Source organism: Eurytemora carolleeae, unplaced genomic scaffold (assembly GCF_000591075.1).
Source record: "Eurytemora carolleeae unplaced genomic scaffold, Eaff_2.0 scaffold788, whole genome shotgun sequence".
Lineage (NCBI taxonomy): Eukaryota > Metazoa > Arthropoda > Copepoda > Calanoida > Temoridae > Eurytemora > Eurytemora carolleeae.
The window spans coordinates 150186-164992 of NW_019396678.1; the positions used below are offsets into that span (position 1 = coordinate 150186).

Consider the following 14807-nt stretch of genomic DNA (forward strand, 5'->3'; position numbering starts at 1 on the left):
TGTTTTTTTGTTTTTACACCTTTACATATATATATATATATCCATTTTCGTCTTCAGTTTTTTATTAAATCTATTTTACATTACGTTTCATGTTTCACATAAATAACAATCAATTTAGAGTTAAAATCCTGAAAAAAAGGTATAATGTGATGTGATTTTTGTCACCAACTCTGGATGTGCAGATCTGCAGAACGAACCTATGCCTAAAAACTTTTAGTAGAAATTTTAAGTAATGCATAATATAAATAAATTATACGATAAATAAACTTTGGGATATAGAAAATCCAATTTCTCACATTTATTTGATAATTTTTAAATCCATTAATTTAAATCCAAAGAATCAAAATATTGGTTAAAGTCGATATATAACTTTTGATTCATCTTACAACTCCATAACTTGTGTAAAGCAGAATGAATTAGTCGTTGTTTTCTCTATTTTTCAGTTTTCAAAAGTTATGAATAAATATCTCTGAAAATGCACTAATGATTGATCGGACTAACGTTTTATTTAAGGGTTAGGTTTGGTTAAGACAAGTTCTGGGCCGAGCGCTGCGGCTAGGACAGGCTAGGGGGCCGAGCGCCGCGGCGAGGACAGACTAGGGGCCCGGCGATGCAGCCACAAGTTACTGATCAGCTGACTTAAGTGCAAAAGTACGTTAGTTCAATCGGACATTAGTGCAAACGATAAAGCATTAATATCCAGAGCTGGGAACTTTAGAATTGGATCAGGATTAATGCTTAATAGTCTCTTTGTGCTAATCTCGAGATTATGTTAGTCTTGAGATTAACTATTTAGATCAACAAATTTGATTGTAGGAACGCCAGATTTGTTCGTTTTCTTGACTTGAACATATTTTTCTTCACTGATTATTTTACAAAAAGGCCGACAACAAATTCTTTATTTCTTAGAAATTGCGGGGTCTCTCACTGGATAGAATTGGTCAATACAATTTACGGTTATCCAAAGAAAGAGAAAAAGAGTGGATTAAGAACTAAAATTAAAAGTTTCCACAGTAGATATTTGGATTAAGCTGTCGGGATTAAAGGTTATTCATTCTAAAGCTTCCTGCTCTGGAAACCAAAGTTGAAATGTCAAATATCAGAGTTAATTTTTAAGTTTTAAGCTGCAGGGTTTTGTTCTGAGATGGGTCAATCTGGTAAACCATAAGAACCAAACCAAAAGAAGATTTCAAAGATGCAACAAGGAGAGCTACGACGTCATTTTGATTTTGATTTTGATTTTGATTTTGTATCTTATTTTGAAATGTTTCTTATTTTTGACTTTTTTGTCGGTTTTTGTTTTTTGAAATGCTCTGTAATTTAATATGCTTTAAATTTTCATATTGTTTCATATTTTGGAATGTTTCTTACTTTGAAATTTGTTGTCGTTTTATATGTTTTTTTTAAATGCTCTGTATTTTGATATTTTTGATATTTTAAAATGTTTCATATTTTGAATTGTCGTCGTCGCATATATCAATTTAATGAAGACAACTTTCGATTTTAATTTTGATTTTTATCAAGCTTTTAAACAGCAGGGATACACTTAAACATGGAAACAAAGAGACGCTGTCGATTAAAAAATCTTCTCTTTAATTAAAGCTTGTAAACTAAAACTGTAGCAATCAAAACTTAAAGAAAAGTCGTCTTCATTGAACTGATATAATAAATAGCCGGTACCACTGTAGTTTAAAATATCTAAGGTCGAGGACATTGAAGAGATACAGGGATAATAAAATTAGAGTTTGTGGCAAAGACTCGATTTTTTTCAAAACGCATAAAACACGTGCACCAATATTTTTAGTATGCTCTTCTGACGATCGGAAATCAAAGATCGTTTTTACGTTGTCAGTCTGAATTCTTTTGGTTTTGGGACACTCGATTTAAACGTGATTTTAATTTCGATGAAAGAGTTTCAGTCCTATTAAATGACTCTTTTCACTTAAATTATCATGTTATATAGAAAATGTTTAAAATTTATCTTTGAAATTAAAAAATGTAATCCCATTAACTTATTTTAAATTTTGTTTTTTTAATTGAAAACTAAGTTGCATTTGGACCAGTCCATGTTGAAAAATGAGGGAAACAGGAGAGTGTAAACTGCAGTTGGCCGTAGACAGGTTCGTATAGATTACAGATATACTTGAGCTAACGAATTTTACTGTAGAGTAGGATATGGTAAAGTGTAGTGTAGGATAGAGTATATGTGTAGAGTAGGATAGAGTTTATGTGTAGAGTAGAATAGAGTAGGATAGAGAAAGAAATGAGTAGAAAAAGTAAAGAATTCAACCCATCTTTAGAATATTCCGTCTCGCTCCGAACTATGATTCTGTCGAGGTCTTTCAACTCTAAAGTTTAGATAGACAAGCGTAGTTGAAACTGCAAGGAATCTAGTGTGTATTATCTTGCAACAGACTCGACGTATAGAAATCACGTCTCAAACCTAATACCGGTAATATGGGCAGAACAGAGGAAATTTTAAATATGTCTTTCTAAAAATTTAATTATCAAATTTAAAGTTTTAATTCCAACCACGCAGTGTGTTGTTTACTTTGGTTTATTAATATCCGTCGGTTTTGACGGAGATTTGAAGCGAGTATTCTCTATCCGTCCTGTCTACTGTCTCAGGGACCCGGAGTGAACGCTCCGTCCTAGTCGTCTCAATAGTTGCAGTTGCAGAATATACTTGCAAACCTCCCGGCTTTAGGGTTCCCCCACACAGTTCCTTCAACTCACAAATATATATTTTATTTCATGCTTGATATTCATATATATAATATATATATTGAAATAAAATTATTTCTTTAAGCAATTCAAACTTCTTTACATTTATTTAGATGTACGTATACTTCTTTACATTTATTTAGATGTACGTATAGATTTATAACAATTGTTAACCGTCAATCCATCCAAGTAAGCAAACATCAAAAATGGTTAATCCAGAGGCGTAACTAGACATCTTGGGGCATCTTTTAGCTTTGCACTCCGCACTTTCCTTCCTAATGATTGAAGAAACGGAATTTTCATGACAAAGAACAGAAGCAAATGGTAAAAGGACATGGTTTTGTCTAAGAAAGTTTCAAAATTCAAGAATTTTTATTCTGTACAACAAGACATGTTATTTTTTCTAGGAATTCGGGACGTTCACTGATATTAATAACCAATTTATGTTTTCCTTAGAACTGAATATTTGCCACAAACTCTGATTTTCTAACCCCTTTAATTTTGCAGCCCAATGTCATTAACCTTAGATATCTTCTATATAATAAAACAAGAGATTCGTATACGTGTTCCCTAGCCGGCCAAACGGCTGGACCAAATGGGCTGACTTTTTTGAGGGAACCCAGGTGTATCCCGGAGGTAACATAGGCTAAAAAAATTGAAATAAAAAAATAAAATTCCATATTTTTACTCTAATACTCTAAGTTTAAAATATCCAAGGTTTACACCATCAGGTTTCAAAGATATAAGTTTAAGAAAGTCAGAGATTATGTCAAAGACTCAATTCCTTTGCGAAATGTAAAATTTGAATTAGATGCTGAAAAAATTAATTATTTTTAATCTTTGCAAATAATTTAAGGGAAGTAGGGAAGATGGGGGGAGAGAGACAAAATGAATCAATGAGCTAAGCAGAGGGAAAAATACCCCCGTCCCCCTCTGGCATTGTTAATTTCGAGCAAACATACCGGAACAACTTGGCGCCTTCGTAACTTCTCCAGTTTTCAGTTTACTTTCAAGAGAGAGAAATAGAATAGTTTACGTCACATTTTACTTCTTGTTATCAAAACTTTAAAAATTATTTCATCCCTGGCAAGGAAAATATATCATGAACTGTAATCGAGATAACAAAAAATCTATGGGGTTCATTATATTTTCATCAAAATTTTTATATATAAACCCGAAAACTCAAATTTTTTCATTGAATTCTTTTATTCTGTTTTGTTTGTTTATTTTCTTGTTTTAACATTAAGTTCATTTAAAAACTGCATGTATGGATGTGAAGGGAAACTGCAAATTGAAAGTAAAACCAAAAAATATGCATGTAGCATTCTGCAGTCAATGCACTCCTGCAATCTGCTACAAGAGCAGAAAACTTTTACTTTTCTTCTCGCAGTCCGGAAAAAACTATTCGGAAATAATTTTTGCCCAGATTTGAAGTTTTTCGGAGGAAAAAAGCCTTATTAGAGAATTTTTGGGGAGAAAATTTTGTACGTTAAAACCACCCCTGGGTGCAATGGCCTGCAATGGGTTGAGTCCATGTTATGCAGGGAGGGGTTGGCTCTCTAGGTCTGCAGTTGAACTGCAAGGTCCTGCATGGATCTGCAGTCTGGGTGCAGTCTAGTGCAGCTAACTGCAGTCTACCCAAGGTCTGGTTCAACGGAGTGCATCTGTTCTAGACGTCTCTGAAGTACGTTGGAGAGTTGCACCCTCTACTCTTCAACTCTAGACTATACATATACAACAGCAACAAACCTTAACTATTTCAAAATGGGATCGACCATCTGTACTTTAAAGGGGTTGTTGTCAAATTTTAAAATTTAATGAGAAGTTTCTTTAATAGCAGTTTGATGTTTAAAGCTATGATAATTGATTAAATCCTATTAATAAGGCCAAACAACGGGTAAATAAGGTTTACTTGTTAAGCATCTTAGTCTTCAATGTATTCAGTGAGAAGTCCCTTTAAAATTTAAATTTAAAGCTTTTACTGTAAAAGGACGGTGCACCACAATGTAACATTTACAATATTGAATTATTTTTTTAACATTTCAAATTAAGAATATTTTAATCTTTATTTGCAATATTAAATTATTTTTTTAACATTTCAAATTAAGAATATTTAAATATTTATTTGCAATATTGAATTATTTCTTTAACATTTCAAATTAAAAATATTTAAATATTTTTATCTAAATTTTAGTCCAGATCCATTTATTTTTGCAGCTTCAAATTGCAATTTCTTCTGTTGCTAAAATAGACTCGTCCAAAATTGCTCATAAATGCAATTTTCAATTCCCAAGGGGGAAGGGGGGGGGATACAATATACATAGATAAAAATTTAATTGAGAAGCATAATACCTTAAATGTTTCATTGTAATAAAAGTAAGAAAAATTAAACATAGATAGGAATCAATCCTGGTGTCGTTTATGCAATGTTCTTATTTTAATGATTAACTAACATGGGTGCACAGCGTTGCCTGGAAATATAACTCTCTTTAACTTGCTTTCCTTAACTCCACTTAACCTTAACTTAACCCTTTACTCGCTTCATCTCAGACTAAACGGAGGAGCAAATGAAAATAAAGAAAAGAAAACATAAAAAAGAAGAAAAAGAGACTTTAAACCAAAAACTTCTAATAAAAAGGACTGTGTTAAAAAGATAAGATTTAAATTTGTTCTTCAATTGTTTTGAATGTTACGTACTTTCTATAATAAATCGTTTGTTGCAGAGCACTGTAAACTAAAGAAAAGGAAAATGCAAATTCTTGCGATAAAAACGGTATATAAACGATATAAACGGTATATAAACGATAAAAACTGTATATAAAGGATAAAAAGGTATAAAAACGATAAAAACGGTATATAAATGATAAAAACGGTATATAAACGATAAAAACGGCATATAAACGATAAAAACGGTATATAAACGATAAAACGGTATATAAAGGATAAAACGGTATAAAAACGATAAAAACGGTATAAAAACGATTTAAACAATATAAACGGTATATAAACGATATAAACGGTATATAAACAATATAAACGGTATATAAACGATATAAACGGTACATAAACGATATAAACGGTATATAAACAATATAAACGGTATATAAACGATATAAACGGTACATAAACGATATAAACGGTATATAAACAATATAACGGTATATAAACGGTACATAAACGATATAAACGGTGTATAAACCATTTGAACGGCACACGAATTTGTGACCTCGTCTGTTTCTCTAGTTATGATTTTGCGCACAAGAATTAGAAAAGCATATTTTTTCGGTTTCATATTAAAAATTTAAACATTTCTTTCCTTCTCAATAGCTCGTCAATGAAAGGAGTATATATGAATAAATATATTAAATTCAATCTTAAGTGCAATTTATTTTAGTTAAATGTGAGACATAAAGATTTTTTGTGTGTGAAATAATAAGGTTTTAAATAATTTCATACAACCTAATAAAGTTTATTTAGATTGTTTTTCAAAAACTTAATCCAGTTTTTTATCCGCTGGCCATCCTATAAAATTAATCCATGCTAATTGAATATTTTAAGAATTTTGAGGTGACCCCAAATAAATACCTAGAAGTTATTTTGAAAATTTATTCGTTAGAAGAGTTAGAAGTTTCCTTTTATCACTTTTTGTGTTGAATCAAACAGAAGATATTATCTAATCGAAACAAAAAAAGTCTTTCATTGTTCATGCTTTTATTTTTATTATAATTATTATTTTTAACAGTCAGATCAACATTATGCAAACTTAGGTTTTTAGAATACCCAACATAACACATGCAAAATTTCAAGTACACTTTTTAATTTCCTCCAATTCCCTCCATTTACAGTTATAAACAGAACACTCTGGAATATAAAGACGACTTTTATACTTAAATTATGACTATAAATAGTCCAATGAGCATGGGACACAGCAATTGTGCAATGTAAACAGACCCATTTCACTTATTTAATGTCTATAAAATAACATCAAATACACAAGTATTGCTATAAAGTCGTCTTCCTATTTCAGAGTTTTCTGGTTATCACTGTAGGTTGATTAATCACATGATTACATCATACTAGTTAATATACACTATACAGTCATAACCAGGAAACTGTAGAACAGGAAGACGACATTAAAGTAATACTGAAGTTACAAAGCAAAGAGCTGTACTAGTAAGTGATTGAATCACTTATAAAGTGAAATGGGTCTGTTTACTTACACTGCACAATTGCTGTGTCTCATGCTCAAATTGGACTACGTTCTATTAAAAGTCATTACTTGTGTTTAAAAGTCAACTTCCTAAATTTGTAAAAAAAAAACATTAAAATTTTAAAAGGTTCAGCAAAATCTGCTTATAGTGAACAATCTTGCAGAAGCGTATTAAAAAATTACCAAAAATTAATCTTAGGTTTAAAGTATTTTTTCCTGTTTTTGTTTTAAGAAGGACATCTTTGAAGGGTGCTATGGAAACGCCTCACCACGGAAAGGCCTCAAAAAAAGCTAAACTCCTCAAAAGTAGTTTTTCTGAGAAGTTTCCGCGATTTCTGTGAGATATGGAAATCCCTAAACCCAGTTTTTGGTTCCTCTTTATTTTGCGGCGTTTCCTAAAATATTTGAGGGGTGTCCTGTGTCCGCTTTATAGCTGACAAATATTTTTGAGGAATTTCCCAACATTTTTGAGGGATTTCCCAATATTTTAAAGGCATTTCCGTGTATTTAGAAACTATTTAGTTGAGGTGTTTCCTCTTTTTTTGGGGCGTTTCCGCAAAATTTTTGAGGGGTTTCCGTATTTCTAAAAACTCTATTTAGTTGAGTTGTTTCCGTTTTTTTGAGGCGTTTCCGTATATTTTGAAACTCTATTTAGTTGAGGTGTTTCCTTTTTTGAGACGTTTCTGCAAAATTTTGAGGTGTTTCCGCATTTCTAAAAACAGTTAAGGTGTAATTCCATTCCTCTTTTTTTTGAGGCGTTTCCATATTTTTTAAAACTTCATTTAGTTGAGGTGTTTCCTCTTTTTTTAAGACCGGTTTCCGAAAATTTTGAGGAGTTTCAGTTAAAAAAAAAAAAACTTTTAAAACTTTAAAATTAGTTGAGTTGTATCCTCTTTTTTTAAGAGTTTCCGGAATTTTTTGAGGCATTTCCCTCTTTTGAGAAAACTTCTTAAACTCGAAATATATTATTGCTATACTTCTTCAGACGCCCTACTTCTTGGTGCACTTTAGCTTTTACACCTTGATGAGGGTTTCCAGCGAAAAAAGAAAATTGTTTCAGAAAATTTCGCATTTTTCGCGAAAATTTTCGCATTTTTTTTCGCTTGCAAAATTTTGCGAAAGAAGAAAACAGAAAATTTCACGAAAATGCGAAAATTTCACAAAAAAAAGCGAAAATTTTGCTAATACAGATCAAGCGAAAAAATAGGGAATTTTTTTTAAATGAAAAAATGTTGCAAAAATTCATCAAAAAAAGACGTAACTAGTTCTCAATGGATTTCTCCCTCTCGAGATATAAAGCTAAAGTATATATAGAAGGACAACCCTGTTGAATTCTTAAACTGTTTTACAATGAAATTTTTGACAAATTTGACTGAGTATTGCATCTTGAAATATCACAAAGTTGGTTAATGAGTGATTTTAATTGATGGATTTAGTATAATGAGTCAGTAATTGACAGGGGCGTACGAGGGTGGGGGGCCGCAATTGAATAATTATTAGACTTTGTGATATTAAAAATTTTAATTCTAATCGAAATTTGATATACTAAATGTTTGGAAATATTTCACTCTTAAATTCCGTCAATATAGCAATTTTTATCGACTTGTTTCGCAACTGTAAAATCTGAATTTCTGAAAAAGAAAGTAGCGAAATTGTCTGCAACAACGGCACGTGTGTCGTCAGCTTTCGAAAATAATATTTAAAAACAATAATAAATATTGAAATCTTGTGTCGAGCAACATCTTCTAAAATAGGAAAATTAAAACGGCGTTTACACAGTTTTAATTTAATATTTATATTAATATGGATTTTCTCCAAGTTTAAGTTCACTTGCGTACATTTTACGTAAAAGTTTACGCGATGAGTCTGATAATATTAATTTCAGTTATCATGGGCAATCTCAGAAAGAATGTATCGCTTTAAAATCTTAGATTCACCAAATCCAGAACAATTTAACTTTATGAAGTTTTTTTCAGGACACATGATTGTCCTAGTTTAAATGTGTTATATTAATTAGGTAATTTCCTAGTATACGAATTTTGGACCCCCCCTCCTATCAATTTCGTACATGGGTATCAAATGTATCACATGGATATTTTTGGTCATATGGCCGCAGCTCCCGGCAATGGGTATAATCTACCATATGGCCCGGCCTCCTGGCCGCGGCGCTCGGCCCCCTAGCTTGTCTTAGCCGCAGCTAAAATTTTGTTAAAAATTGTTGAATTTGAATGCCATTAAATTTAATTCGTATTTATCACCTTGCTTACATTTCTCTTCAATGTGAGCTTACGCCAATAAACTTATGGTGTAACGCCCTAATATACTTTTCTGTTTATTTTGATACTTTGTGCTTTTCACTTATACATGAAAAAGTGTTATTTAAATGTGTTTCCTTCACATTTTGTCTCCAGATCTCAGAAATTTAAACTACCTCGCTTACAACTTTCCCCCATGTACTCTTATGTTGATCATTTTATTTTTGCTAAATGTCCTTTTCTGTTTTTTTTGGCTTTAACCCGAATTTAACAAGAATTTGTTCTTAAAAATGTGTCTTTTATCATCAACTACATATACATTTTACGATATATAAATAATATATTCTATGCGAAACCCTATGATTTTGTTTTACTGTTAATTTTATCGTTGTATGTCTTAGAACCAATAACGATTTTTATAATAATTTTATGTGAACTTTTTGTATTTATTTTATAAATCCAGGTCACTTATATCGTGTTGTTGTTATTTTGATAATGTTATGTTGTAAATTCGGTACATCTTAGAACCAAATCTAGATTTGAATAACAATAATTTTATGATTAGTATACGCAAGGACGTGCCCTGTACATATTCCAGTTTACTGAAACAAGAAATCTATATATCGTACCTTGTACTGAACCGTATCCGTTACAATTAAACTTTACATATTTTATAATTTTCAGATCCAGAATGTTATCTGGTTTCCCCGGGCTCGGTGAAGGGAGTGAGGTGGAAGATGAGGGGATGGATATGAGTAAGATGGTTCAGGAAATGAACAGGAAGAAGAAGAAAAGTGGAGGGTTTCAGGTAACCCCCCCCCCCCGCCATTTTGTTTTGCTCAGTTCAACAAAAATAATTCGTAAATGAGAGAAGTATTTTATTACAAATTATATAAACCGGTGCATTATCGAGGATCATTACTATTATTATTAATTATAATTTGTTCACTTTAGGTTATTTTGTTTAAATCTGAAAAAAATCTGTTGGTTCATTCTCGCAATTTAAAGTCTTTTTTAAAAATTGTGCACATATTTTCAAAACGAATATAAGGAACTGACACAGTACAGTCATCAAAATCTGGTGAAAATTGAGAGGGAAAAAATCTGATGCTTTCAAATATAAATTGTATTTGAGATAAACTTAATTTATCTCTAGGCTATGGGTCTATCCCAAGAAGTGTTCCGAGGTGTGATGAAGAAAGGATACAAGGTTCCCACCCCGATCCAGAGAAAAACAATTCCTCTCATCCTGGACGGAAAAGATGTTGTTGCCATGGCAAGGACGGGTTCCGGGAAAACCGCTTGCTTCCTGCTCCCCTTGTTTGAGAAACTAAAATGTAGATCAGCCAAGAGCGGAGCTAGAGCTCTTATTTTCTCTCCAACCAGAGAACTTGCTCTTCAAACTCTAAGGTTTGCCAAGGAACTAGGCAGGTTTACAGGTTAGTTAAGTAAAATCGTTAAACTTATTATGTAATGATCTACCAGGGCGCTTCACGCCCCTTTTCTAGTAACAATCTTAGCTTCTCATTGTTGTTTTTTTCGCAACCTTTTTTACGTGAAAATAAAACAATATTTTCGCAATTTTTCTGTTAGCATTGATTGATTATAAAAATTTTCACTTTTAACTTGGCCATATCGCCTAAGCCGGTTTGATATTTATAGGACACACAAAAAAAACACGCAAGAAAGATATAAGGGATAAATGCCCAAAAAGTCCAAAGAAAATCTCAGGGGGCCACATAATTCCATCCAATACTATGCCGAATGTTGATTGATTGATATTTGGGGAAGAAATTAACCATGTTGTTGCTGTAAACAGTTGGAAGTATGATGTCAAGTTGTAGAAAAAATTCCATACTGCAGAAGATATATAACTGTTTATGTTTCTGCATATCATAATTTATTTATTATATTGATAACTGATATTTACAACTTTAAACACCCCAAATGCAGTACACATTTCATAAGCGTAGTATATGTACACAAAAAAACTTGCCAAATTTCACAATGACACAGAAAGTGTATTTTCATGCCCCTAAATGTACTTTCAACCTCCATCCAATTTGGGATCAGAAATGGAATTATATGGACCCCTGGAAAATCTAAGGTTAAAGACACCGGATTGGAGCTTTAACAGACATAGGAATCAATTTAGAATGAAACTAGTTTTCAATTGAACTAATTAAAAAAAGGGGAATACATTACATTACTTTGAAACCAAAAATAATCTTGTGATTAAGCCATTAAAGTTGAAATATTTTAGGACTAAAATTTGAAAGTGTTCTCGGAGGAGATGCCATGGAGAAACAGTTTGCTGCTCTTCATGAGAACCCTGATGTTATATTTGCAACCCCGGGTAGATTTGTTCATCTCTGTCTTGAGATGGGACTCAAGCTCAACTCTGTCGAGTACATCGTCTTCGACGAGGCAGATCGTCTATTCGAGATGGGGTTCGGAGAACAACTTAGAGAAATCCTTGCTCGTCTCCCGGACTCAAGACAAACCGTTCTCTTCTCAGCGACCCTTCCTAAGCTCTTGGTGGACTTTGCCAAGGCTGGGTTAGCTGACCCAACCCTGATCAGGTTGGATGTTGAATCCAAGATCCCGGATACTCTCAAGCTAGCTTTCTTCAATTGTAGAGCGGATGCTAAGGATGCTTGTCTTCTATATTTACTAAAGGTAGGATATGATTTAAATATCGTTATCTCCATTATTCCTTAAAAATCACTGTTGTAAACTTCTACGCCAATGGGGGCCATTTTTCTGGGGGGGGGGGGAGAATGGGAAAAATCAGATGTTAATTTTGCTAATTTTCGTTAAAAAATATTTGAGAAAAAGGAGAAATTGTCATTGTTTATATTTTTAGGAAGTTATCCCTGCTGGTCAACAAACTGTTATATTCACGGCAACTCGGCACCATGTTGAATATCTGCAGGTTCTCCTGGAGTTGGCCGAGATACCCGCCACTTACATCTACAGCAACCTCGACCCTGCCGCCAGGAAGATTAACGCGGCAAAGTTTTCGAGCAAGAAGTTACCTGTTCTGGTCGTAACTGATCTAGCGGCACGTGGTATTGATATCCCACTTCTGGATAACGTGATAAATTACCATTTTCCCGCCAAAAGTAAACTATTTATCCACAGGGTCGGACGAGTTGCCCGTGCTGGACGAACAGGAACTGCTTACTCTCTCGTCGCGACAGACGAGACCGCATATTTTATAGATTTACAGCTGTTCTTGGGCGGTTCTCCGGAGATAATCCCTTTAAACCCCGATCCTGAACTTGAATGGCACAGAATGATCGGCCGTGTGCCACAAATCGTTAATGACGAGTTCTCTGATATGCTTAACGCCTGGCACGCCGACAACGTCGATCTGCAGAGCGCAAAGCAGATCTCGGAGAACGGTTACAAGCAGTACTTGAAGTGCAGGCAAGGAGCTAGTGTTGAGAGTGTGAAGAGAACAAAAGAATTAAAAATTCAACAAATGGGAGATCATCCTCTGCTCACTAAAACCATCTCAACTAATGACAAGAAAAGATCAAACATTCTCGAAGAAATGAAGAAATTTCGTCCAAGATCGACGATTTTTGAGATCGGAAACACGAACAAGAATAAAGAAATCGTCGATATCATGAATACCAAGAGAAAGATGCACGCTAATATCATAGATCAGACAGCCAAGCGCCGTAAGATGGTTAACCAGGAGGTTCTTCAGGTTGCTCCGTCCAACCTTCAGAGTAGTACCGAGGACGATATCCTTAACACCTTCGACACGGTGGTGAATTCGAGCTGGAACAAGACCAAGGTGTTCAGGGAGAAGAAGCAGAAACCCCGTGGGAAGGATGAGAATTATATTCCCTATGAAGCTTCAGATAAACATACTGAGTCAGGGTATACTCTCAATACTGGGTTCGACTCACAGGTAATCAATACCTTAATGTAGCAGTGCACGTGGGGGGAGGGGGGGGGTATTTTTAAGAAAGTTTATTTCCAATTTTTTATTATATCTTTCCAGCTTTTAAGGAAATTCAAAAATTAAACTAAAAACTTCACGCTTTTTTCTCCGATAAAAAATTTATTGATTTTTTCTTTAAGGGTAATACAACGATGGAACCTTTAATGATCGATTTATTGATTGATTGTGCATTAAATTTTGGTTTACGTCTAGGCTAATGGAGCTGTGCTGGACCTAACAGGAGACGAAGATGTTCACATGAGACGGAAGAAAGGAATGATGAAGTAAGTACCACCCCTCCCCTCCCGCCATTGTTTTATCCATGTTCAAGGACCGATTAAAACTGGCGATTTGAGATCTAATTTCAAATATGACCAAAGCTGGGAACTCTTGTGAGATGGATATCGAGATTAATTTTTTATCTTAATATTTTGTTAATCTGCAGATTAATTTAGTTTTTATTCGATATCCCGCATGGTAACTACCCTGGAGGAATGACTGAAGTGAAGAGATTAAGCACTGATCCACCAATTATGCGATCATGCCATCGGAATTATAAGTATTCACATGAAAGTTCTTAGATCTGTGGTCATCATTTTTGCATTGTGAATCTTGGGATCAAGCAATGATATCCACTTTTTGGCAGACCTACGGGTTGATTCAATTCCTCTTCGATATCCCGTGGTGGTCATACCCTAGAGCAGGAACTTTGATCTATGGATCAAGCATAGATTCTTAGTGCCCACTGCTCGTGTTGGATAATATTGAAATCAAGTTTAAGGATAATGATCTCCACACAAAGCTCCGATCTCTGAGTACAGAACTTTTGTATTGTGAATCTCAGGGATCAAGAGTTGGACTTCATCTTTTTTGGACTTACGGATTAATTTAATTCCTCTTAGAAATTCCGTGAGTGGTCATACCTTGCAGGGATAAATTTTGATTTAAAGGGAGTGTCCGGTATTGTAAGGTAGTTGAACTGAGTATGCAGTCTTGTGGAAAACTTCTTTCGATTCATTTGAGACATACTAAACTTTTTAAAGACATATTTTGTCGTCGTTATTTAATAATTAAAAGAAACTATTCTGAAAACGTATCCACCCCCAAAGTAGGAGTTTTGAACGTCGAATTTGCGCATAATCTCAGGATTTACAGATCTTCAAAAAGTTTAATGTGTCTAATGAATCCGAAAGAAAGAAGTTTTCCACAACACTGCATACTCAGTTCAACTACGTTACATAGCCGGTCACTCCCTTTAATTATTAAATTTTTCCTCTTTAATCCCCGAAGTAATTAAATGACTGATGAATAAAAATACATAAATTATCTCTCTGAACAATGATTACCCCACATCATATGAAAACATAAATTTTAAAAGCGATATTTAGATGGCCTTTTTTAAAAGCGTGCAAGGAGGAATACTTTTTACGAATTCAAACTTCATTATTATTTTAAGGTTCTGTAATCGGAAGAGATGTTGCTGGCCTTGTTTTGAAATCTTATCACAGTAATACAGAAATAATTGTTATTTTTTGAATGAATATTGTTAATGTGTTTAGGTGGGATGCAAAATCTAAGAAGTATGTGAGAGTTCAGGATGACAAGAAGAGGATTAAAACGGAGAGTGGAGTATACATTTCAGCAACTTATAAAACTAACA

General features: G+C 33.6%; 1 protein-coding gene across 1 annotated transcript; it reads left to right on the plus strand.

Moving 5' to 3' along the window:
- Nucleotides 1-9866: 9866 nt before the first annotated feature.
- Nucleotides 9867-14807, plus strand: LOC111707280 (ATP-dependent RNA helicase DDX54; the record flags this gene model as incomplete). The annotated part of the gene is given in 6 exon segments (XM_023480361.1): nucleotides 9867-9997; nucleotides 10346-10628; nucleotides 11453-11868; nucleotides 12056-13114; nucleotides 13361-13431; nucleotides 14707-14807. Coding segments are annotated over 6 exon segments (2047 nt in total), but the record flags the coding sequence as incomplete, so codon positions are not given.